At 40.0% G+C, this 24,387-nt stretch overlaps 2 protein-coding genes and 1 long non-coding RNA gene across 6 annotated transcripts in view; 2 read left to right on the top strand and 1 right to left on the bottom strand.

The window, feature by feature from the left end:
• The window catches only part of KCTD9 (potassium channel tetramerization domain containing 9), a 32,378-nt gene extending 20,466 nt beyond the window's left edge, over positions 1–11,912 (top strand). For both annotated transcript variants that reach the window (XM_017673501.3, XM_017673500.3), the window contains 4 exons: positions 242–391; positions 7,360–7,465; positions 8,196–8,329; positions 10,042–11,912. In XM_017673501.3, the coding sequence (XP_017528990.1) occupies positions 242–391; positions 7,360–7,465; positions 8,196–8,329; positions 10,042–10,158 (507 nt within the window). In that variant the 3' untranslated portion in view covers positions 10,159–11,912. The remainder of the gene's footprint in view (positions 1–241; positions 392–7,359; positions 7,466–8,195; positions 8,330–10,041) is intronic.
• A 3,420-nt stretch (positions 11,913–15,332) lies between these two features.
• GNRH1 (gonadotropin releasing hormone 1) lies at positions 15,333–20,650 on the top strand. Of its 2 annotated transcripts, XM_017673503.3 has the most exons (4): positions 15,333–16,376; positions 17,682–17,823; positions 19,092–19,187; positions 20,393–20,650. In XM_017673503.3, the coding sequence occupies exons 2-4, from the start codon at positions 17,683–17,685 to the stop codon at positions 20,432–20,434; spliced, it is 279 nt and encodes a 92-aa protein (XP_017528992.3). In that variant the 5' UTR covers positions 15,333–16,376; position 17,682; the 3' UTR covers positions 20,435–20,650. The 2 variants fall into 2 exon arrangements, with proteins under 2 accessions (XP_017528992.3, XP_017528991.3); XM_017673502.3 differs by lacking the exon at positions 15,333–16,376 and having other exon boundaries at positions 17,671–17,823.
• LOC118973591 (uncharacterized) lies at positions 17,650–22,233 on the bottom strand. Of its 2 annotated transcripts, none has more exons than XR_005063017.2 (3): positions 22,034–22,233; positions 17,955–18,132; positions 17,650–17,776 (listed from the first exon to the last, which is right to left on the bottom strand). It is a non-coding gene; the product is annotated as an uncharacterized lncRNA (long non-coding RNA). The 2 variants fall into 2 exon arrangements; XR_012129654.1 differs by lacking the exon at positions 22,034–22,233 and adding an exon at positions 20,670–21,885.
• Between the last annotated feature and the right edge of the window lie 2,154 nt (positions 22,234–24,387).

The following is a 24,387-nucleotide window of genomic DNA, read 5'->3' as shown; positions in this document are numbered from 1 at the left end:
CATAAGTGAGGCGTAGCCAGACTGCATTCTAATGTTATGTGTAAACAGAGCTTCCTTTATTAAGAACCCATTAAGGACACTGGTTTTATGCATCTAAGTTCCATTTGATCATAGTTTGTAATAAACTCCAATTGACTGAACTGCCAATTGCTTCTAAAAACCTTGATGGTTAGCTATAGTAATTAAATTTAATACAACAGATGGTTTAAATATAGTGACAATTTGTGCTTTTCAATCTTAGGGTTTAAACTTCAGTGGCGCTGATCTTTCTCGTTTGGACCTTCGATACATTAACTTCAAGATGGCCAATTTAAGCCGCTGCAATCTTGCACATGCTAATCTCTGCTGTGCAAATCTTGAACGAGCTGATCTCTCTGGATCAGTGCTTGATGTAAGAATCATTTTTGGTTACAAGACAAAATTAAACTTTTAGTATATTGGACAGTCTCAAAAAACAGAAATTATGTGTCTCCTAGTAGAGATTTTACTTGAAAACAGGTAATTTACTAAGTTGACAAGAAAATTAAAAGTTCGCAAGTGAAATGTGTTGGTTTTGCAACCTGGATAGCCTTTATAAACGTAGGTCTGAAAGGTTTAGCAGCTAATAAGAATTTAAATCGTGAAATTAGATACCGATCTCTTTAAATAGTGTACTTTATTTATCAGGACTTCTATTTTCAGTGAATTATTAGGTTAAGGCTGGAAAGGACCCTTGAAATCTAGCTGCATTTCTGGAGTGGAAAATGTTATTGCTCTAGAGGTATTTGGCAGAGATATTTTGAAATAAACATGGTATGCATCAATCTGTATAAGTTAGCATCTCACTAGCTCTCCCTCTGTCTATATTTATATATATGTATGTGTTAACGTGGATGTATATAAACATGTACACACATGGACGTGTATGTCTATACATATATATATATATATATATACATGTGTTTATGCATACTGTGTATATATGCATGTATTTATGTAACAATTACCTGTGTTAATTTGGAGTTAAAAGATATATGCAGAGCCAACAGTGAAATCTACTAATTTCTATATACCAAGGCCCATGTTTGAATTAACAACACTTAAAACAGTACCATGCTTTTAGTAGTCACTGAATAAATGTTTCTTGAAGTTTTCAATTATTCCCCATGCATTACTTTTCATCCCTGTGATTTATTTTGTAACCACAGTTTGTACCTCTTTATCCCCTTCAACTATTTCACCCATACCCCTGCCCACCTCCCCTCTGGCAACCATCATTTTGTTTTCTGTATTTATATCTGAGTCTGTTTCTGTTTTTGTTTTTTTGTTTGCTTGTTTATTTTTTTTTTAGATCCCACACTTAAGTTAAAGCATACAGTATTTGTGTTTCTCTACTGTCTTATTTCATTCAGCATAATATCCTCTAGGTCCATCCATGGTGTCACAGATGGCAGGAATTCATTCTTTTTTATGGCTGACTAATATTCCATTTTGTATATGTACCAAGTCGTCTTTATCTGTTATCTATTGGTGGACACTTAGGTTGCTTCTATATCTTGGCTGTTGAAATAACACTATAATAAACAGAGACACACTGCAATAAACACTAATCCATGTACCTTTTTGGATTACTGTTTTCATTTTTTTCACATAAATACCCAGAAGTGAATTGCTGGATCATACGGTATTTCTATTGTAATTTTTTGAAGGACCTAGGTACTGTTTTCCATAGTGGCTGCACCAATTTACATTTCCCCAGCAGTGCACAAGGGTACCCTTTACCTCTTTGCTAATACTTGTTATTTCTTGTCTTTTGATTCTAGCCATTCTGACTGGTGTGAGGTCATACCTCATTGGGGTTTTGATTTTGCATTTCCCTGAAGATTAGTGATGTTGAGCATCTTCTTATGTGCCTGTTGGCTATCCATACATCTTCTCTGGAAAATGTCTATTCAGTTCCTCTGCCCATTTTTTAATCAGGTTATTTACTTATTTATTTTGGTTCTGAGTTATATGAGTTCTTTATATATTTCGATACCAACTCTTTATCAGATAAATCACTTCCAAATGTCTTTTCCCATATTGGGTTGCCTTTTCATTTGTTGATGGTTTCCTTTGCTGTGTCAAAAAAATCTTGATAGCTTGATACAGTCCACTGAATTTGTTTTTGCTTTTGTTTCCCTTGCCAGGGAAGACATCCAGAAAAAAATTGCTAAAGCTAATGTCTAAGAGTTTTCGGCCTATGATTTCTTTGAGGAGTTTTCTGGTTTCAGGTCTTGTGTTTAGGTCTTCAATCCATTTTGAGTTAATTTTTGTGTAAGGTATAAGAAAGTGGTGCCATATCTTTCTTTTGCACATTGCCGTCCAGTTTTCCCGAGACTATTTATTGGAGAGACTGTCTTTTCCCCATTGCTTATTGTTGCCTCCTCATATGTCAATTAACCATATAAGCATGGGTTCATTTCTGGCTTTTTATTCTGATCTGTTGATCTGTGTATCTATTTTGATGCCATCACCATACTTTTTGATTACCATAGCTTTGTGGTGTCATTCAAAATCAGGGAACATGATACCTCCAGCTTTGTTGTTCTTTCTCAAGATTGCTTTGGCTATATTTGGGGTATTTTATGGTTCCATACAAATGTTAGGATTATTTGTGCTAGTTCTATGAAAAACAACACTGGTATTTCGGTGGGATTGCATTGAACCTATAGATTACTTTGGGTCATGTGGCTATTTTAACAATACTTATTCTTCCAGTCCATCAGCATGGTATATCTTTCCATTTACTTGCATCATCTACAGTTTCTTTCATCGGTGTCTTATGATTTTCAGAGTACGGGTCTTTTACCTCTTTGTTTAAGCTTATTTCTAGGTATTTATTCTTTCTGATGTAATTATGAATGGGATTGTTCTCTTAATTTCTGTTTCTGCTAGCTCATTATTAGTATATGGAAATGTAATGGATTTCTGTATATTGATTGTGTACCATGCAACTTTACTGAATTCATTCCTTCATTTGAATAGTTTTTTGACAGAGCCTTTGTGGTTTTCTATAAATTGTATCATGTCATCTGCAGATAGTGACAGTTTAACTTCTTCCTTGCCAATTTGGATGGCTTTCATCTCTTGCCTTGTCTCATTGCCATGGTGAGGACCTCCAGTACTATGCTGAATATAAATGGTGAGAGTGGACATCTTTCTCTTGTTCCTGACCTTAGAGGAAAAGCTTTCGTCTTTTTGCCACTGAGTGTGATGTTAGCTCTGGCTTTGTCATATATGGCCTGTATTATGTTGAGATATGGTCCTTCTCACTTTGTGGGAGAGTTTTCATCAGGTATGAATGTTGTATTTTGTCAAATGCCTTTTCTGCATCTACTGAGATGATCTTATGATTTTTATCTTTCTTTTTGTTAATGTGGTCTGTAATATTGATTGCAGATACTGAATCATCATCCTTGCATCCCTGGAATAAATCCTATTTGATCATGGTGAATTCTTTTCATGTATTTTTTATTTGGTTTGCTAATATTTTGTTGAGGATTTTTGCATCCATGTGCATCAGGGATATTGATCTATATGTTTCTTTTGTTTTTATAGTGCCTTTATCTGGTTTTGGTTATCAGGGTAATGCTGGCCTCATAGAATGTAGAAGCATTGCTTCCTTTTCTATTTTCTGGAATAGTCTGAAAAAGACAGATAGTAACTCTCTTTTATATGTTTGGTAGAATTCACCTATGAAGCCATCTGATCTTGGAGCTTTGTTTATTGGGAATTTTTGATTACTAATTCAACTTGTTATTAGTAATTGGTCTGTTCAGTTTCTTCCTGACTTCATCTTGGTAGATTATAGTTTCTAGAAATTTATCTGTTTCTTTTAGGTTGTCCAATTTGTTAGAATATAATTTTTTCTACTAGTCTCCTATAATCCTTTGAATTTCTGTGATATCAGTTATAACTTCTCTTTCATTTCTGATTTTATTTGAGTCCTTTCTTTTCTTTGAGTTTGGCTAAAGATTTATGAATTTTGTTTCTTTTCATAGAACCAGCTCTTAGTTCCATTGATTATTGCTTTTTTTAGTCCTATTTCATTTATTTCCACTCCAATCTTTGTTATTTCCTTCCTTCTACTAACTTTGGGCTTTATTTGGTCTTTTTCTAGATCCTTTAGGTGTAACATTAGATTGCTTCTTTGGGATTTTTCTTGTTTCTTGAGGTAGACCTGTAATGCTATAAATATTCCTCTTACAATTGCTCCCTTTTGCTGCATTCCAAAGATTATGAACTAGTTGTGTTTCCATTTCCACATTTTTCTCTAGATGTTTTTTTATTTCCTCTTTAATTTCTTCATTGACCCAGTGGTTGTTTAGTAGCATGCTGTTCAGCCTCCATGTGTTTGTGTTTTTTCCATGTAACTAATATTTTTTTCCTTGTAATTGATTTTTAACTTTATATGCTATGGTCAGAAAAGGTGCTTGATGTGAATTCAGTCTTCTTAAATTTACTGAGACTTGCTTTGTGGCCACCATGTGATCTGTCCTGGAGAATGTTCCATGCATACTTGAAAAGAATATGTCTTCTGCTGTTTTTGGATGGAATGTTCTGTATGTATCTATTAAGTCCATCTGGTCTAATGTGTCTTTAAATGTTTATTGAATTTTTTAATTCTGGTTTTATTTCTTAGTTGCAATCTCTTTTTCCATAAAGCTTTTATCAGATCTCATAACAAAATCTGCCAATACATATTTCCAGTCTTTTCAGTCTCCTTGTTCCTTCTTATGATGAAGGTTCAAATAGTAGCAAAATAAGCAAAAGACCAAGAGGATGAAGAAAAGGTTTGAAGGACTGAGCTTTAAATAGTGAAAGTCAAGAGGAAGCTTGGTTGGTTTTGTTAAGAACAAAAAAAGGTAAAAAAGACAGACTGGATCATTCAATACAACTGAGTTTGAGTTCTGTTTAATTATGGTATCGTTGATTGTGAACCAGAACCCCAATTTTCTTATCTGTAAGTGGTGATAAACTTAATTATTAATGCTAAAAATGACTCATGTTGAAGAGTTACTGCCCAGAGTGTGGAGGCTGCTAATTGTCCTTGGCATTTGAAGATGACTGCTGGCGAATAGGCGTATCTATTGCAGTGTCTGCAAAAAATGACGTGTGCTAAGCACCCTGCCCCACGAGATGCACCTAGTGGTTCCACTCCTCTTGTTGAACTTCTCACCTAGTTTATCCCTCATGGGCTGTGAAACTTTTCCATAGGAATCATCCAATTCTGCTGTCTGCCAAGGTGAACACAGTTGCTATCTCTGCTAAGCAGTCCATGTCTGTGCCGCACTGGCTATTCTGTCAGCTCGCTTTAGAGTGTTTCTTCTACATGCCCTGTCTGCCAATACGGACTTCAGCCTGCTGCAGAGAAGCCAGTATAATCATCAGCTGTTAACGTTTCCATTGCATACTCCCAGTCCAAGCCTTACAGAATGGTAAGAGCTGGAGGACCTTGGTAATCATCAAGTACGACCCTGTTATTTTACAGGCTGAGAAACTGAAACCTAGAGACTTGCCCAAGCCCCAGAGGCTAATTTATTAGAGAAGTTGGAACTAGAGTCTATAGCATGTGTTTTCTTTTCCTTATTTCCTTTTTTAAATGACATTTTTATTTGGAAAATGTGAAACATACACAAAAATAGAATAGTATAATGAATTCCCCTTGTACCTCTGTTGCTGAGCTTCAACAAATATCAACACATAAACTGTTTTGTCTATACTGCTCCATAGATTATTTTGAAGTGACTCATTATTTCATCTGTAAATATTTATTTAGTTTTTCTCTTAAAGGTTAGGGCCATTTTGAAAACATAATGTTGATACCATTATCAAACTTGTAAACTGACAGTAATAACCTCACTGCTTTCATCAAAACCTGCTGCCCCTTGACACAGAAAGACAGCACAACCCAGAGCTGCGGGCCTGACCTGCTTAGTAGCTGAGTTCTGAAATGTCAGTGCTGGTGACCTGCTTCACTGATGAATAGAGGGTGAAATGCTTTCTGTGGTCAAAGATAGAAAACCTCATTGATTTCTTACGTATTTGTTTCTTTGTGAGATTTCATTGTACAGCCTTGAGTACAGAGCAGTACTTGCATAACTATCTTAGGAACTTTTGATAATACTTAGTCTATTTTGCCTGGGAGCATTGCAGAGAGAGCCACAGGCTTTTAATTTTCACACATCAGCTTCCTGTCTTGTTTTATTACCTCAAATCCAGCCTTCCTTGGTTATTTTGGTCCTTCCAGGTCCTCATTATCCTATCTGCCAGTCTGAGTTTCTGTACTACCTTGTTGTAACGCACAGGTGTAGATGGGAACGTGCGTGCGTGTGTCAGTTATCTATGCTTGGAAATGAGCTATAGCTAATGCCCTTTTCACTAGAATTGACTGTAGGGTGAGTGAAATTGCACTTATGAAACAAGAATTTTTCTCAACCAGTAAAGCTATAACATAACTTTATCAGCTTTAAGATCTTAGATTTCTCCACTGTTCTAATTATAACAACAGTTATCGTCTATATAGTGCCTTACAATTTTTGAAACACTTTTACGTTTGTCATCTGCTTTGATGGTCACAATTTGTGAAGGTCTAATGTTAATGTCAACTTTATAGATAGCTTCCTGCCTTATCTAGGAATTGTCAGAGTTCAGATACGATAGCACTGAATCCTTGGAGGTGAATTAACATAATTTGAAATTCTAACACATATTTTCATGATTTTACTCTTCACATTTTGCACTTTGATTTGCTCGCTCAAGGCTGACAATGTTGTAAAGCAGTGGTTGGTATGGAAAGACAAACTAACAGCTGCTTAGCATTTTGTAACCAGATGATGCCTTTAATTGCTGGTCTCAGTGTTCTGACCTTTGAAATGAAGGTTGTAACAGCATGAGCGAACATCAAGGATTTCACGGACTGATTGCTACAGCAATAAGGGAGAGTCCATACCCCTAACCAGTCTATGCCTTCTTTACCCACACATCTCAGCTATCCTCTTGTTATGCACCAGGCTGTTTATAAAAAACCGAAATTGGGATGTCACAGTTTGACTCCCCAGCTTCTTTATCTATTGTTATGTTTCATGTAGAGTGGGCATGCTGTTGTTCATTTGCCTGTTTCTTTTAAAACAGTTATTTTAAAAGAATGATGTTTTAAAAACAGTTCTCAGTTCTTATGAGTTCAACTGGAAAAATATTTTAAACAGAAAATACTTGTGAGTATATCAATTTAGCTTTTTCCCTTTCTCTCTCTCTCTCTTTTTTTTTAAACTGAACCAGCTATTTCTTTTCTAAGCAAAATTCTGAACCTTAAACATGGACTTTTTTCTTTGCCAGTGTGCAAATCTCCAGGGAGTCAAGATGCTCTGTTCTAATGCAGAAGGGGCCTCCCTAAAACTGTGTAATTTTGAAGATCCTTCTGGCCTTAAAGCCAATTTAGAAGGTGAGATACTATCTATAATTACCTTTCCTCCAGTGAAAACATACCATTAAATAAAAAGCCTAGCAAAATAATGATTATGATAAGTCACCAAAGTAATTATACATGATAACTACAGGGGGACAGATTTATTTTGTTATCATACTTGGAAAATGTGCAAAGGGTAAGTCCTGTCATGGTCTCAGTCCTGTGCTAACTGACATTGAGAACACAGGGGAAATCAAGCCTCTAGTAGTTAATGAGGCTTTAGTTGGAGAATGAAACAACGTCTTAAACTTTCAACTAGAACAGCATATTCATATACTTATCAAAACTAAGAATTCCAGTTTGCACAAAGCCTGGTGGTTTTTGTCATTTTTATATCTAATGTTTTATTTATGAAGTCCTTATTGCTTTGTCCTGTCTGTGAACTGTCACTTCATTTATTTGTTTATTCAGAATATAGAGTACTTACTTCCTTTGTCATAAACTTAAGGAGGCATATTATAAAAGTACTAATTATCATAAGACTGAGTTGAGTTCCTCCCTGAGAACATTCTTAATTCATAGTATAAGCAAACAAATCATTAACAATGAGCTCTTTATATATGGAAGTTGGTTGGGAGATTTATAGTTCACAGAGTCATTGCCAAGAACTGAAGGAGCCTGTCATCACTCATCTTGTGGTTTTTTTCAAGGTAAATGACTATAAACATTTTTAAGTTCAACTGCTCCCTAAATATGTTCACTGTAGGTGCTAATCTGAAAGGTGTGGATATGGAAGGAAGTCAGATGACAGGAATTAACCTGAGAGTTGCTACTTTAAAAAATGCAAAGTTGAAGAACTGTAACCTCAGAGGAGCAACTCTGGCAGGAACTGATTTAGAGGTAAGACACCAACGTTTAAAGGGTTTTTGTTAATTAACTCATGCAAAATTTATTGAAATTATAAACAAAGTAGTTGGCTGGTAAAAACTGCCAGGTAACATGCCAGCACAGTTGGGGGGGTGTTTTCCTTTCAAGGGCTTGTTTAAACAAATTTGAATTTCATAGCAGGATAAAGTTACCTAAGTCACAGATGCCAGTTTCTGGTTTGAAGATTGCTCTGACTTTCGGTCTAAGTTGATTTCATTTCTCTTCTTTCCCCTGAGTCTCTCTCAAGTAGATAAGTTTGGCAAATGCTTTGTTAATCTAATTGGTTGTGTTGACTTTTAATTCCAAAGAGAATTAAGTGGGGTGGGGCCAGATTGTTTCTTGAACTACTAGAGAAATTTAAATGATAGCCGGGCTGGAAATAAGGTTCAGAAAAAGCCTATTCTAAATTGGCTTCATGTTCTTTTTGAATCTAAACTTGAGATACTTTTTCACCACAGCTGTATTCTCTATGTTGTCTGCCCTGCGATTTTAGCCAAGAGACTGGATAGCTCTGGGTAGGTCTGTCCACAGCACATTGTGCACCACTTGGTATGTTCTGTATCTGTTCAGTACAGTGACCAGTGGCCACCAGCCACACAGGGCTGCTGAGCACTTGAAATATAGCTCGTGTAACTGTGAAAAGGATTTTAAAATTTTATTTCATTTTAATCATTTAAATGTAAATAGCCACATGTGGCTGGTGGTAGCATATTAAACAGTACAGCCCTATACAAGAAAATCTGGCATAGATTGGATTGTAGAGAATAGTATGGCAAAATTTAATTTGCTGTTGATTTTTTTTTTTATGTTTATGCCTTGTTCTCTTGATAGCTTGTAGCAGCAGAGTAGCAGGCACCTTAAGAATCAGCCTAAAGCTGAAGATATAAACCTATTATAAGGACAGTTACTTTTTGTTATTTCTGTCATCCAAGTTGGTGAGGTTTTTCCTTGGTTTTCATTACCACCTACTCAGTGTAACGTTAAACAGCAGAAGCCTCCCACTATCCAACTGATTGCAAAGACTAATCAGGTTGACTGCTGGGGGGCAGCTGCTTGCATTGTGTCCTAAAAGGTTATATATGCAGTCACTCTTCTCTCTAACCACTGTCTTCTGTGATCTCAAGAGAAGTAAAAAAGTAATTCCCAATTGTGGTGGTGGCTGTTAAGTACACTTAACTAAAACTCGAATTGTACACATAATTTTATGGTATAAAAGGGCAATTCCCTCCTATGGACGTGTTAGGGTCGGGGAATGGAAACATCTATCACACAATTTAATTATTAAGTAGAATCCCTTTCTAGAAGATGTCTTAAAATAGTTTCCCCCCGACCCTGGCATGTGCTTACCAGTGTGGTTCAGGGTTGTGGCAAAATTGTTCAGGTGACGCTTACCACACTGGAGCCCACTCTGGATTCTAAATGACTGGTTCTAAAACTCAGGAGGAGAAGAGCCCTGCCTCCTCTCCAGCCTCACTGACATCTGTTTGTGGTAGTCAGCCTGAGCATCACTGAAGAGAACAAATAGAGAAGAAAATCTGACTTTCTTCTAAAACAGAAGTTTTCCAGAAATAATTGAGTTTTATTATATAGGACCAGTTACCTGATATACCCCGGGAATCATTTTGAGAGGAAACAGAGAAGACCTTGCGTCGCCATAGTTACACGAGTATTGTTTTGCCTTACAGAATTGCGATCTGTCTGGCTGTGATCTTCAAGAAGCCAATCTGAGAGGTTCCAACGTGAAAGGCGCTATATTTGAGGAGATGCTGACACCACTACATATGTCACAAAGTGTCAGATGAGACTTTTAGGGCTGGAGCAAGATGCCCACGAAGAAAAATGCTTTCTTTATCACTTTCCTTTCTCCACCCACTCAGTTGTCTAGAAAAAGTAACACTGCACGGGAATTCAAACAAAAAATTTTAGAGGATCATGCTTCTTCTCAGCAGTGCATAAGGGAAAAAAGTAACTTTTTTCCACATTCTGATTTTAACAGACAAGCACTCATTTAATAGAGTAGGGATGCTAGATTACACTGCAGCCCTGTGAGTGGAGTAGAGGGATTTTCCTGGCTTCGTGACCAGGAACAATACCAATTATATTTGCTTTTATATACGTATGATGTGGAAATACCATCTTGGCTTGAAGTGCATTTGAGGAGTTTAATTTATGAAAAGCACAACATATGCAATTATATTTATTGAATCTCTAGATGCAGTATGGATATTTAAATTGTTAAACTTCATGAAAATTTTGAAAGGGTTGTTCAGGTTTATAAATAGCTTTAGTGATGCCTCCCCTCCTTTAAATATCTCACACTGTATGAATACGGTGAGATCAGATCCCCCAGGCTCTCTTTTCAGGTTCATTTTTATAATGTTTATTTTTGAGAACAGAACAGTAGCTAGATTAAAGAAAGCCTCCATTCTTACGGACTGAGATAGAGGGGAAGGGGAGGCGTCGCTGTGCGTCACTGTCAGCTGAAGTTACGGGGAGACTCTCCAGATGAAGGTAGAATTTACCTGGAGCTATGACTTCTAAATGACCGTTCCTTAGAATTTCATTTTAAGCAAGTCCACCCCGTGTCAGACCAAGTGATCTTATCAGTGTACTCTACTAGCCTAAGTTTCCCCCTCTTACAATCAAAACAAGTATAGGAAGATATTTTAATACCAAAAAACTAAGGCACATTATTAATTCTCAAACCAAATGCCAAATAGTTTAATCAGGGCCAGCATAAAAATAGGCATCAAATCCCAATCTACTGAAATCAAAACTTTAAAATGTGAATATACATATGGCAAAGTTATCTTTTGGAGATCAACAGAATGTAATTGCAGCTAAAACCCTATAGTGAGGAATGAGGGGATTTTAACTGACAGTTTGATCACAGACACCAAAAAACTTAAATAAAAAATTAAGGCATTTGGTGGGTCCAAGATGTACTATCAATTAATCAGCACCTATGGTTCTTTTACTTATATGTTCTGCAGACAGAGGGCCAGTACATCCTTACTATAACCCATGTCCTCATGCCTGCCTACCCCAAGATCAGGGATGTAAGCTGTGTCCAATTATTTCTGACTTCTACAGACTCATCACTTTGAGGCAATGAATCATTAAAAACCACTTTGTCTCCTTCAAGACAATGACACATCTTCAATATTTACGTAGCTTCTTCTATATATACATATGCAAAGCTTTCCTTGCCAGTAAAGGGTACATGTGCATGGTGGGAGGAGGCTGGACCTTCACGGGTGAAGGAAAGCACCTTCAGAAATGAATTATTTTCTTTGCTTTATTATTTTTACCAAGACAGAGAAGTATTGTATTGAGAGATATCTATTTTCTTAATCAATATGTGCCTGAATTATATTTAAATCATTTCACTCTGTACTATATTTTCAGTGATGACAGACTATGTTGTTCCTCCCTTTAAGGGGACCTCTGTAGACATGACCTAAAGCTGCAGAGGAACCTGGATGATCTAAATGTGGTGTCCCTGCCTTGGGATCTAATGTATACTACATCAATAAACAATATGAAACGTTAAAAAGGAGTTTCTTGTGATTTTGAAAGTCAGCACTTTCCACATCTTGCTTGCATTTCGGTATGTGGTGATGACGAGCATCTGGGTAGAAAAGGAAAGGCAGCAATTAACACTTACCGTGGCTTAGTCTCTTTGGAAGTGCCATTAAAGCAAATTGCTTTCTTTAGGCATAGTTATTTTGTGATCATCTTGTTAAAAGTCCACCATGCTAAGGCGAAGAAATTTCATTAATTCTAGACAAAAGAAAAAACTGCCTTCCAGTAATTCAGTCTGTGTTACTCTTTAGCTAATGAACATTCCCAGCTAGCTTGATGTTGGGATGGTTAAACACACTGTCCCTGAAACATTCTTGCCTGGCAACTAGGAGAGTTTTAAGGAGGGAGGAAAGATTCAAAATAGTAAAACTTCCATTAATCCTAGTGATGAAACATACCTGAATACACAGGTGAAAATTGTAAGACTACAGTGTTTATCCTTCATTTACCCCATGGTCCCAAGCACATAAGCCGGTGAGAATTATGCCGGGGCTTGCCTGGGGCTTGCTGGGCTTACCCGGCCTTATCTCTAAACATCCCGACCCTCCCCCAAGGCAACAGTCCTAGCGGATCCGCCACAATAAAAGGCACCACGTTGCTGCCCTCTCTCTCTGTCCCTTTCTCTCTCTGCTGCCCTCTCTCTCCCTTTGTCTCTGTCTCTGTCCCCTGCTCTCCCTGCGCTCTCTCCCTCTCTCCCCCTCTCCCCACCCCACCTCTCCCCAAGCCACTCTCTCTTTTAGATAATAAAGTCTCTTGCGTGGGCCCGTGTCTCCTGAGTCATTCTGGGTAAGGAGGGTTGCGGCGAGATACCCTTCCAAAAATAACAGTTGTTTGGATTCGGGGTGGGGGCAGGCTAGAAAAAGGTTTTAAACCCAAATTAACTAGATTACCTACACTGATAAAATGCAGTACTTGTAATTATTTAGAGCAATACACATTATGCTGTAATATAGTCTAGTTCTTTATAGTTTCAAAGAAATTCTATTCAAGAAAGTATTGTCAATTGATTTTCTTATGAAGGTTACCACCATAAATCAAGTCTTGGAATATTTTCTCCAGTTGTTCACCTTATGAATTGGTTGTTCATACTGTAAATCAGTCAGGTTTAAATCACCCTTAATATATGAAAAGCACAAGAATTGTAGTAAATCTCCAAGGAAGTATTATCTTTAAAATTAGAAGGTACATGTCTACAACGGAGAGTGGTTACATTGTTTTCCCTCTAAAGCCCCTTTTGCAAGGATTTCTCTGAAGCCCTTTTATAGCCAGTAGGTATGTCAGCAGGGGTTCACCATGAGTTCTTCCTGCTGAGATTTTACATTAGAGCAAAAGAGGTTTGCATCTGTCATTCAGCAAGGTTGCTAAAACGTATTTTCTTAATTTTGAGGTGGTTCTTCTAATGCGGAAAATGAAGCCATTTTCTTCTGAAGCCATACTTTAAAATTCAGGGAACCACTAAATTAAGAAAAAAATGTGTGACAACTATAAAATCCAATTATGTAAACCCTATTTACTAAAATTCAGCTTTGTGGTTCATTGATCTCTCCTTGGAACTATGATGAAAAGGTTCAGAGTTTGATACTGAACACCAAGGTCCCATTAATCATATATTTGCTGTAGGAAATAAGACATATTTGGCCTTTGCCCTTGTGATTCATGTGACCTAACACATACTCAGGCAGACACAGAGGGCAGAAAGCATACTGAATGAATTAAAAGACCATGTGGCTGTGTTCATCTAGCGATCTCAAAGCATTTTCCAAACATTTAATATCAACTGACAGAAATAACTGACACCGGAGATAAGTGATTAATGTGACAATAAGGGTCAGAAGTCTTACCTGCCATATCATTATGATGCCGGGTTCTTGTTTGCGGAGCCAAAGAATGAGCTTCACAAACAGTCAAGGTAGGAGAGCAAGGTACAGGCTTTTATTTAGAGATACAGTGAAAGGACAGAGTTCCGGCTCACGCCAGGAGGGGACAAGAGAGTCCGTAGTGGTGCGTTGTCTAGGGGGTTTTATAGGCAGCTGAGGATTTTTCGAGAACATGAAAAAACTTAGGGGTGGGGACTTGTTAAGTGGTCCCTGAATATTAAAAATTAACTGTAAGGAATTTCCTGCCTTGATTTCTCTCTGGGACCCCGGCGCCTTGGTCTGGGAGCATATCAAAAGGCTGCATGCCCAGCCCCTAAGGTGGGCTGAGGTATTGTCTACCTGCTAAAGAATCTTGCCTCTTGAACTTCCTGGGTGTTCAAATGCAATCTTATCTTTAAGATGGAATTCTCCCTGCCTTTTACTATGCCGTCTACAGCTGGGTCTGCAGGCTAAGTAAGTCGCTCAGTTTGCAAAATCACCTTGTCAGATCCGAAGGAGGAACGACAGCACATAGGCCTGGGCCTTTTCGCATGCTAAAGTGAATCTTACACATGGTTACAAATGATTAGCATCATAAAACATGTGCTGCTCTTCTTTATCTGGGGAACTTTAACTGATCTCACTGAAGAATGATTCTAGAGCTCAATGTTTAACATGGAGTTTTAGTAGGGGGGTTTCCTTGCATGTAGTTACATTTGACTGCAAATATCCCGCCCTGCCTCCTCCGGAGGCTCTCACCCTACTCTGACTACATCCATGGTCCCTGTCTCAATTAGTCCCAACCAAAGACCACAGTTGCTTAAGCAGCACTGTGAGAAGTACATCTCTTTCAGCAAACAGGAAATCAATTGAACAATTTAAACACTGTTCAAACATAATGAACTCTTGTTGAAAAACAGCCTCTCGTTACCTTTATATTATACAGAGATGAGATTCCACTCCACCGCAGAAGGGCACTTTGTTCAGTGTCTAAATGAAATAATTAATTTAAATGAAATAAAATCAATCGTATGTTTTATTTTTTAATTTCCCTATATTTGTAATTATACTTTAAAGTTTAGCCCCTTCGTGATCCTCTCATGAGGCTCTGACACCTTTCACAGAGGTGACTGGGCAAAGCAGGGAGTTAATTCGGGTAGGACAACATTGCTCTTTAAGCTGAAATCCCTGCACATGTAACTATTCCAGAGGACCCTGGACAATAACTGATTGGTTTAGCATCCTTCCCGGAGGAGAAAGTACCAATCCTAACTCTAAAATGAACAAATATCCAGTTACCTCTACCCAATTTACTGCTTGAGTAATGTAACAAACAGGCCTTACAGCCAATTAATTATACATGAAGGTTTAAGTGTATGTCAGATAAAACATACTTGATGCAGAAATAGAGGCAGCATTAGGCCAATTAGATTAAATGGGTCTTATTTTCCATTCATTCATTCATTCATTCAAACATACTTATTAAATGCTGGGTAAATGCTAGGGACTTAGTAACATGTTTAAATAAGATGGGATCCTTGACTGTCATGAGTTACAGCTCAAGGCTGAATTTAGGGTACAAATGTATCCAAATAATGAGGAGTAATGATTCTCCCTCTCTTATTAAATACTGTATTGTGGAAATGAAATGTCCAAGGGCCCACCACTGGGTTGTAACATCTACCTGTAACATTTAGATAACAATCTCTTTGCAGGACCGTTCTAATGAGTGAGAATTGTCTTATCACTTGCCAGGTAACTGTTACTTCTCACCTTTGTGTCCCCACTGCCTCTGGCACAGTGATAAGCATATTTTAACTTGATAAGCACCTACTGAAATGAGTCAAACTGTCACCCCAAGTCTGTTTTAGATGGTCTTGGGCTTAGTATATTCTAACTACAATGCTTCTCCTTCAATTTTTGATGCCATAGAGGGCTTTCAAAGCAAGTCAAGGAGGGAATCTGGTACTAGGAGACTGGGAAATCTTCAACCTCACATGAGTTACTTTAGGGTCCTATGTGGACTTGGAATAGTGCCAATAATCAATTCTTATTTATAAATCAGCTCCCTTTACAAATGAGGAATCTAAGAGCTGAGATCAGCTCCTAGGCATCCTGACTCAACTTCTATGATTATTACATGGCTTCCTTTGCGAAAGTTTTATGTGTGCATTTAACAACACATAATCTAAGACAGCTATTTTCCTTGAACTCTCAACAGATCTGTCAGTTTCCTCAAGAGAATCCAGCCTACCTAGATTTTAATCTCTGAATTGTGGCCTCAGCTATAAAAGTCTTAGCTGAGGTTTTAATGGCCAAGATTTAAGTACATTTAACAGATATACCAGTGGGTGTTCCAATTACTTACACCATTAAAGGACTTTATGTGAGGACTGGAAAATTAAGTTACTATTAAAAAACAAAAACCACAGTCCACGTACAATACAATTTACCAGCAGGAAAGATTTCAGTTTCCTGGAAAAGTTTCATATAAAAAGGAAGCCAGGAAAACAAAAAGTCACAATATTCAACACACTCTGAAGGACACCTGAGACTCGTGGTTCTCTGCTCTTCAACAGGTAAAACGCTTTGTGTTTCTAGCACATCTTTTAGACAGCATGCTACTGCCTGTCTATAGGGCATTTTACACCCAAAAAGCTAAGTCCAGGTGTGACGGTTTCTAAAGACACTTTGACCTTCACGGTCCTTGCCACCCCCAGCTACAGAGATCCAGCCTTCGGGGAACTGCAACAGCTCATTGACCAGTATTTGATTGTATCTTTAGCCTCTTCCCCTTCAAATGAAAATTAACTTGGAGACTATGAGAATCCCACGTGTCAGTTGGATAATTCAAGGCTGCCTTGGCCAGGGAAGCATCTGGTCTGGGACTTGGTGCTCTGAAAAGTGTTGAGCCCTCTCTCACTCTCACAGATGGTCCTGCCAGCAGTAATACGTAGAAGACAGGAAAGTAATTAGTGCCACAGTGCAGCCATTTTACCAGATTCCTAGCAGGAGCTGCTTTTCAAAGCAGCTGGCCCAATTCTCTTTATCTCCAGAACTGAGATAAAGGTGTGTGTGTGGGTGGGTGGGGATATGTTAAGGCAAAAAGGTAAACTTAATAAGGGATAAATCATGGGGTGTGGAGAACCAAATAAATACAGGCATACCTCGTTTTATTGCCCTTCGCTTCACTGAGCTTCACAGACACTGCATTTTTTACACATTGAAGGTGTGTGACAAGCCTGTGCGAGCCAGTCTCTCGGTGCCATTTGCCCAACAGCATTTGCTCATTTTGAGTCTCCATCATATTTGGTGATTCTCGCAATATTTCAAACTGTTTCATTATTATATTTGTTAGGGTGATCTGTGATTGGAGAGTATGACTCTGATAGCTCAGGTGAGGGTTATTTTTTAGCAGAAAAGCACTTTTTTAGTTAAGGTTTGTACTTTTTTTTGGCCAATGTTATTGCACACTTAATAGATGACAGTGTAGTAGAAACATAACTTTTATATGCAGTGGGAAACCAGAAATCAATTTGACTCACTTTATTGTGATAAACGCTTTACTGCAGTGGTCTGGAACCTAACCCGTGATATCTCCAAGGTATACCTATAATGAAAATAAATATGGACTAGCTTAGTACTAAAAAATATGAAGCATGTGAGTTCAAAGTACTGACTGTGTCTCCAGTGACTAGGAAACTCAAGGCAAGCAAGTGGGTATGTGTGTTTCAGGGTCTGCACGTAAAAACTGTAGATGACTCCTACTACAGTCTGTCCTGTGTGGGGTTAGCAATACAAATGTTAAGCTTTGTACCAGAGGCCTTTACCTTTCGCTCCATATAGTGTGGGTCTATTTTGATTGTTGCCTTGATGGTCCTTAGAATGGAGCGGATTCCGAAACTTCTAGCTGGACTCATTCTGCTGACCATATGTGTGGTGGGCTGCTCCAGCCAACACTGGTCCTACGGACTGCGCCCTGGAGGAAAGAGAAACGTTGAAAATTTGATTGATTCCTTCCAAGAGGTACATCTCTCCCATCTTCAAAATAAGAGGTGGCTTACACGGTTGAGTTTGTGCTTACATTCTGTGTGCGCCCCATCAGCGCTGACCAGACTCCACCCAGCCCAGGTATTCTGGGGTGGACAGACACGTACCAAGTGAGGCCCCATTCCTGCTTTCGATTCAGACAGGGACTCAGGAAACAAAGAGCAGGGGCAATCCCAGGAGACCACAGCAGCAAGTGTGCCGTAGCGGACCCTCCTGGGAGTATACGGGATGGCCAGGGACGCACAAGCGCTCAGTTGCAGCCAAGGTCTCCGTTGCAAGATGATTCTGGAAAGAAAATCATAGAACTCTGCTTATGTTTTTGTTTTTTATTCTTTGTGGGGTTTTTATTTTCTTTGCTTATTTCATCTTTTAAAAATATCTGTGATCATAGCTCAGCAGTACATTTTTAAAATGTATAAATAAGTGTCCTTATCAAGAGTGCATGCCCTATCATTTCTTTTTGCGTTTAAGCAAAGAATTTGGAGGCCACTAGAGTGAGGAGTCAGCAAACTCAAGAGGCAAAATAGATGCTAGAAAATATGCTGGGTTTGATTTCATATCATTAGAATCAGCACTAATACAGAATTCTTGTTTTACTTATGAAACGAGAGTCCTTTGGACCCTGTGAGGATTACATGAGAGGCCATGTCAGTGAGCTGGCCGATCCAAAAACCGTAAGCAGATTAATAAGAAATAGCTTTTGTTTTCTAGTTAATGGGAGATGAACGAGGCCCTAAAAGGTGGGTGAGCTAAAGAAACTGAAAGCCACTTAGTTTTCAATGGAAAGACAGCTCTTTGGAGAAAGTAATGAACATAATGTAGCCTGAAATAAAGACGCTCCAGAATCTGCGGTCTCTCCACCGAATTACATGTGGAGCAACTCTCATGTAACTGTGACACATTCAGTGAAGACTAGAAGATAAAAACCAACCCCATTCAAAACCATAAGCCCTTGTGATTTTTGCACTGTCCCCTCTGGAGGTTCAGGGCTCCCTTGTTGCCAGGGCTGGGGTGCGATATGCTTCCTACTGCGCTGCGGCCACTGTCTCCATTAGTGCCTCCTGCCCCCGCCCCCCAGGCTGCACAGGCACCCCGCATGGAGGGTGTTCATCAAGGCCCATCCTCATGCCGCTGCCACCTCAGTCCCACAGTCCCCTGGACCTCACTTTCCACACAAGGTTTTCAGTGGAAATGGAAAATACTGCTTCCTTTTCATCTCCAAGAATCACATTCTGTTTCCTCAGATGGCCAGAGAGGTCAGTCAGCCGGCAGAACCTCTGCGCCCCGAATGCTCCATCCACCAGCCCCGCTCTCCCCTCAGGGACCTGAGAGGGGCTCTGGTGAGTCACAGCGAAAAAAGTGGGAGCTGTGGAGATGGACGGGCCCCGGGTCCCTCCTCTGAGGGTGTGCGCCCAGAACAGCCGCCTCTCTGTCCCAGGGCTCACCTGCCTGAGGGCCTGAGCTCCTCCTGGCCCGGGGTCCTGCCCGCACTACTGCCCACACCCCCATTCAGCACCTGGACAGTATAAGGGTTGGGACCTTTCTTTCTCTTAAACAGAATTGCAAAGTTTCCTGTGACCATAGACCCCCTGTAATCTCCTAATCATGGCTCTACTCTTTGGGATGACAGATTTCTTCCCACTGCCACATGTCAGTTCTTCAGGTATATTCACGAAGTGCCCTAGACTTTTCCACTCTAGGCTAGCCCAATCCATACCGCGCCACCTGATTCCTTAATTGTTCTTTGGTAGGGCATGGTTTTCTGTGGGAAATGTAGAAACCAACAAGGTGCCGTAATTCATTTATGTTTTTCCCTTTGGAATAAACATTTCAAACTAGTAAATTTATACTTCAGAGCAATATTCTCGATTTCCAGTTTTCAGATTGGACCACAGTGATCTCCAAATTCCCACCCAAAAGGGAAATCTACTAACCTAATGTAGGTTTTTGATTTTTACAAAGAAGTATAAAGAGAACTGAATATAGAAATTGAGTTTTGAATTTGTTGGTGTTCTCCGAGCTGCATGCTCGTTTACCCGCAGTAGTCAGAAGGCATTACAGTTAATTGTCAGTCACACCGAGGGGCAGGAAAAGCCTGAATACATCATGTGTGGAAGATGAGCTAGTTTTCATTTCCTTCCTTGAACCTCAACTTCCATACCTATAGGACACAGAAGAAAGGCAGACTACAGGATTTATATTTCCTGCCTTTCTCCAATCCAGCTTACCACATGATGAACAAAACAGCAACCAGTGAAATTTTGCAAACATGACATTAAAAAGAAAGAACAAGGCAAAAACTAGGTTAAACTGATACTTTCCTTCACCTCCTTCCCCAAATCCTATCCTTAAACTATTAATGTAGATGTTATGCTTATTAAGCAACTTTTAAAAGATATGGTTTTATTTCTCTAGTACTTCCTAGTACACAAAAATAAATGGATCTATTCTCTATCAATATTTTAGAAGTTAAAATGTCAAAAACATAATGCAATTCAAGTGTAATATCACCCTTGAGATATGTGTTACTTCACATGTATTTCAGGAAAGTCTGATTGAAGAGGAAACTGGGCAGAAGAAGATTTAAACCCACTGGGCCGGAAGCACCTACAACACTGAAGTGTCGTTCTGACACCGAAATCGGTGACCCATTTATTATCTGTCAAGTGTGTGAATTTCAGAAATTCTCATGCTAAGTTGCACACATTTCATAATGAAGGGCCGTGTTGTGAATAAAGTGGCATAAATGTTAAGGTCTCTAACTCGGAAGTTTGCTGGGGGAGGGACATTGCAAGCTCCCCAGGAGAGAACTGCAAGCGTACCTACAGGGCGCATGAGAGCCGACAGTGGCAGGTCGGCCCTGCTCACGGTGTCCCAGCTCCTCCACCACCAGCCCACCGCCATGCGAACAGTCTCCCGTTGGTTGGGGCTAAAAAGGCCAATGCAGCCGGTTTTCCACAGGCTGCAGCTTCGCCCGTCTCCAGAGTCTGCAGAGCAAGATGAGCCGTGGGCAAGGCTTCCTCCCACTTGAAAGAAGTTCCCTGCCCAGATTGTCTCCAGTCCCAGAACCTGAGAGGCGCTTGCAAAAAGGTGGCCTTGCTGGGCTGCAAGTCACGTGCCCCCTCTGGTTCCACGTGGTCTCTCTCTGAGCAATCCAGAGCAAGTAGTGCGTCCTGAGGTTTGGGACCAGGCCTAAAAATGTATACTGTGCTCATGGGCCTTATCTTCTTGGTATTTCTCTTGAGACACACTACCGAGTGCAGAGAGCTGAAGACGGGACTCAGGTCTTCCGTTGTCCCCTGCTCAGAACAGCACTGCCACCATGCATTCTGCACAAAGCCAGTGCCAGGCTTTGTGCAGGATATATGCATACCTATATTCATTAACCCTCATAACGTCCTTGGCAAGTAGGTACTGTCTTCCCTTTACGCTGAGGAAGCCAGGGCTCCAAGCGTGTAAGGGACGCACCCACGTCTGCCGGGTTCCACGGTCAGGCCCCTGCACTGCCCTCTGACGGGCAGCCTGTGCAAGTGGCTTTGGAAGCTTCGTTATTTTAACTGGAGCTGAAACAGGAAGCCGGGGCTTGAATCAACTTAGTTTACTAGTGACCGTTTCTCTGTGGGGTCCCAGACACGATGACACTTTCTCACTTTCCCTCCTAACTTCCAAGTGACTCTGAGCCCATTTGAAAAAACTCAAATTTCAGACACTTGCCTGATGTCACAGCAACAAACTGCCTACAGTCACACAGCAGGGAAATAGTTCCTTTTCTTTTTTCAATCACACAGATGGAAATTTCCTCCCCTCTTCAGCTCAGAAAAGGGCAGCCATGCTAAGAGGTTTGAACGGGGGTCAGAAAGAGCCCATAGGGGAGAAGACCCTCCCTTTTAAACACAAATATTTGCTACCACACGAAGCTGGATTTCCCAAATATCTCCATATATGGAATCTCTAAAACAGAATCAAAGGATTTCTTCACTCCCACTTTAATAAAATCAGGCAGAGATGTGACCCATGTCCACTTCCTGGAACACAATGCAAAACCTCATTATTTCATCCATCACTGTACACAGGGCAGGATGGCAGGCTCCCATTTGCCAATCAGTAACTATTTTTTTGAAAGAAAGACTTTTACAACCTTTATATTACTTAACACATTAAAAAAGAAGACAATACACCCACTTACATTATAGCTCGTGTCTGAGTCTCAGGTTTCCTTTGCCAAAGCTTGTCTTTGCGATGATTTCTTTGGAGCCGCTGTGGGCCTCCGAGTGGGGCTCAAAGAAGGTGCCCATCAGCTACCTGATGCTGATTCTGGTGGCTCAGGGCGGCATCCAGTGGTTCGCGACTTATGTGAACATGTTGGGTATTTAATGCTCCAATGGCCCAAAGGACTAAGGGGAAGGAGAGTGAAAAGGACCCCCTTTGTTAACATTTCAAGCATTCTGAATCTGAAGAACGCTCTAACTCAACAATGTAGCTTCAATAAAAAACGTCTGCAGCCTTTCAAAATAAAGACACACACCGTATGGTAGCTTTGATGAGATGAGTTTTCAAATACATCGGGCTTCAGGCGGTCAAGTAGCAGAGTGACTTGCAGGTGCACCGCTTTAGCACAGGGCTCAGGAGCTACCGCGTCGTGGAGGTGACGGGGAAACCTGAGCCATCGCCGGCTGACAGAGCAGCATTTAGACACTGTCATTGTCGGTGGTGCTCCAAAGTGGGGTTTCTCAATGAGGACCCTAAGATTTCACCAAGTTTAGGGATTGGGAATCTCTGGGACACAAGCCATCTGCATTTTTAACAAGCTTCCCTGTGATTCTTACGTACACAGGCAATGGAGCATTACTGCTCCAAAGAGCAATTGATTGCAAATGTTTAAAAGCCCTGGGATGTTCTCTTAAAAAAACAAAACACTGAGGCATAAGCCCAGGCCTTAAAACAAGGGAGCTATTCTGACTGAAGTGTAGCTGCCCCTCTCTCTAACCCAACACACTACCAACAGGGATTTAAGAAACACACTTTGAACACCAATTTTCTAAAGCTCTTATTTCCTGAAAGGTAGTGGTTCTCAGCCTTGACCTTCATGGAAGATGGGGAGATTTAAAAGAAATACGGATGCCTGGGTCCCACTCCCCTCTCTTGGAATTTCTGATTTAATTGTCCTGGGTGTGGCCTCTTCGCAGGTGTGACACTAATGCTCAACCTAGTTTGAGAATTGTTCTATGCAATAATTGAATTTGTTATCACCAGCTGTTAGCTTAGATGCCAAAGGGATGGATGACGGCAGGTGGAGGTGAGGAAAAAACCAAATGGTTTATAGCGTTCATTGCTTCCATGTGAAGATGCCTTCCTGACACCACAGTGCAAGTTTAAACTAGTTAAGACCTGTAATTAAAGGAGGCCAGAGTGAGGCCAGAGGGACTCTGGGTGTGATGTGGCATGAAGGAGGTGTCAAAAGGAGAAGTTCAGGAGCGGTTTCATTTTCATTAACATACAGGTAAATAATAAACTAAGCACAGTAAACTTTAAAATACATTTCCATTTTAATTTAAAAAATAAATACAGCAAATCTGAACACAATTTTCTAGTCCAATGCCCATCTTCCTAACTATCCATGTTGAAACCCAACTAATCAACAAAATCAGGGCAACAGAGCCTTTGACAAAGTTTGGATGAACAACTCACAAAATTTGACTAAGAGATGAGTTTGGGCAGCTTATACTGGAGACCGGCTTTGGCTGGATTATAAGAATCAGCCTGAAATCATCACCTTGTAAGGAAAACTACCTTTGTCCTTTTTGTAGATTGCAACTGATGGTTCTACTCTTAACCCACCCAAAGAGGAACTTACCTTTTCAAACTTAATTTTAAAATCCTACTTGGTCATGGTGCAAGGGGCTACAGGCTTCTGTACATAAACTTACAGAAAGTTAGTTTCCTTCTGACTCTTCATTCACTTAGAATCAAAGAAAGCTAGGGCTGAAAGGATTCTCAAAATCATGTAACCTCAAATATACATACATATTTTTCACAAAAGGAAATCTGAGGCCTGGGGACTGACTACGGATGGACTTACCCAAAGGTACACCATCTTTAGTCTTGTTCTGCGTCCTTGGTTGGTGTTCTCTCCCCTTTTCATTATACCCGAGAAGTGAGAGGACAGAAGGTGTAAATTTGAAGGGCCTTCTAAACAGCTTTTACCAAAGGACAGCGTGGGTGTGAGGGAGCCGTCTGGGTGCCAGGTGCCTGCCTCCGGATCTGAGAGGGACTGACGGGGTGTACGCCCATATTTAAATTTTCATCCCTCTGTAAACTGAAGATTTGTGCACTTAACTGTATTTAAGCTTTGCCTAAATTTTAAAACAAGACATCACCCCATGATCTGGGGGCAAGCAGAGGGGAAGGACTCTGCCAGCTTAGAAAGTTTTCTCAGCTCCTGTTTTGCCTCTTATTTTGTCTTAGAATCTGCAGTGACTGCAGTTTTTCACGATCTCCAGACAGGAGAGAATGGCAGCAATTCTCGAATCAACGTGTGAA

Source organism: Manis javanica, chromosome 3 (assembly GCF_040802235.1).
Source record: "Manis javanica isolate MJ-LG chromosome 3, MJ_LKY, whole genome shotgun sequence".
Taxonomy (NCBI): domain Eukaryota; kingdom Metazoa; phylum Chordata; class Mammalia; order Pholidota; family Manidae; genus Manis; species Manis javanica.
Note: the sequence above shows the minus strand (reverse complement) of the source record. Positions and strands in the feature narration are given on the sequence as shown.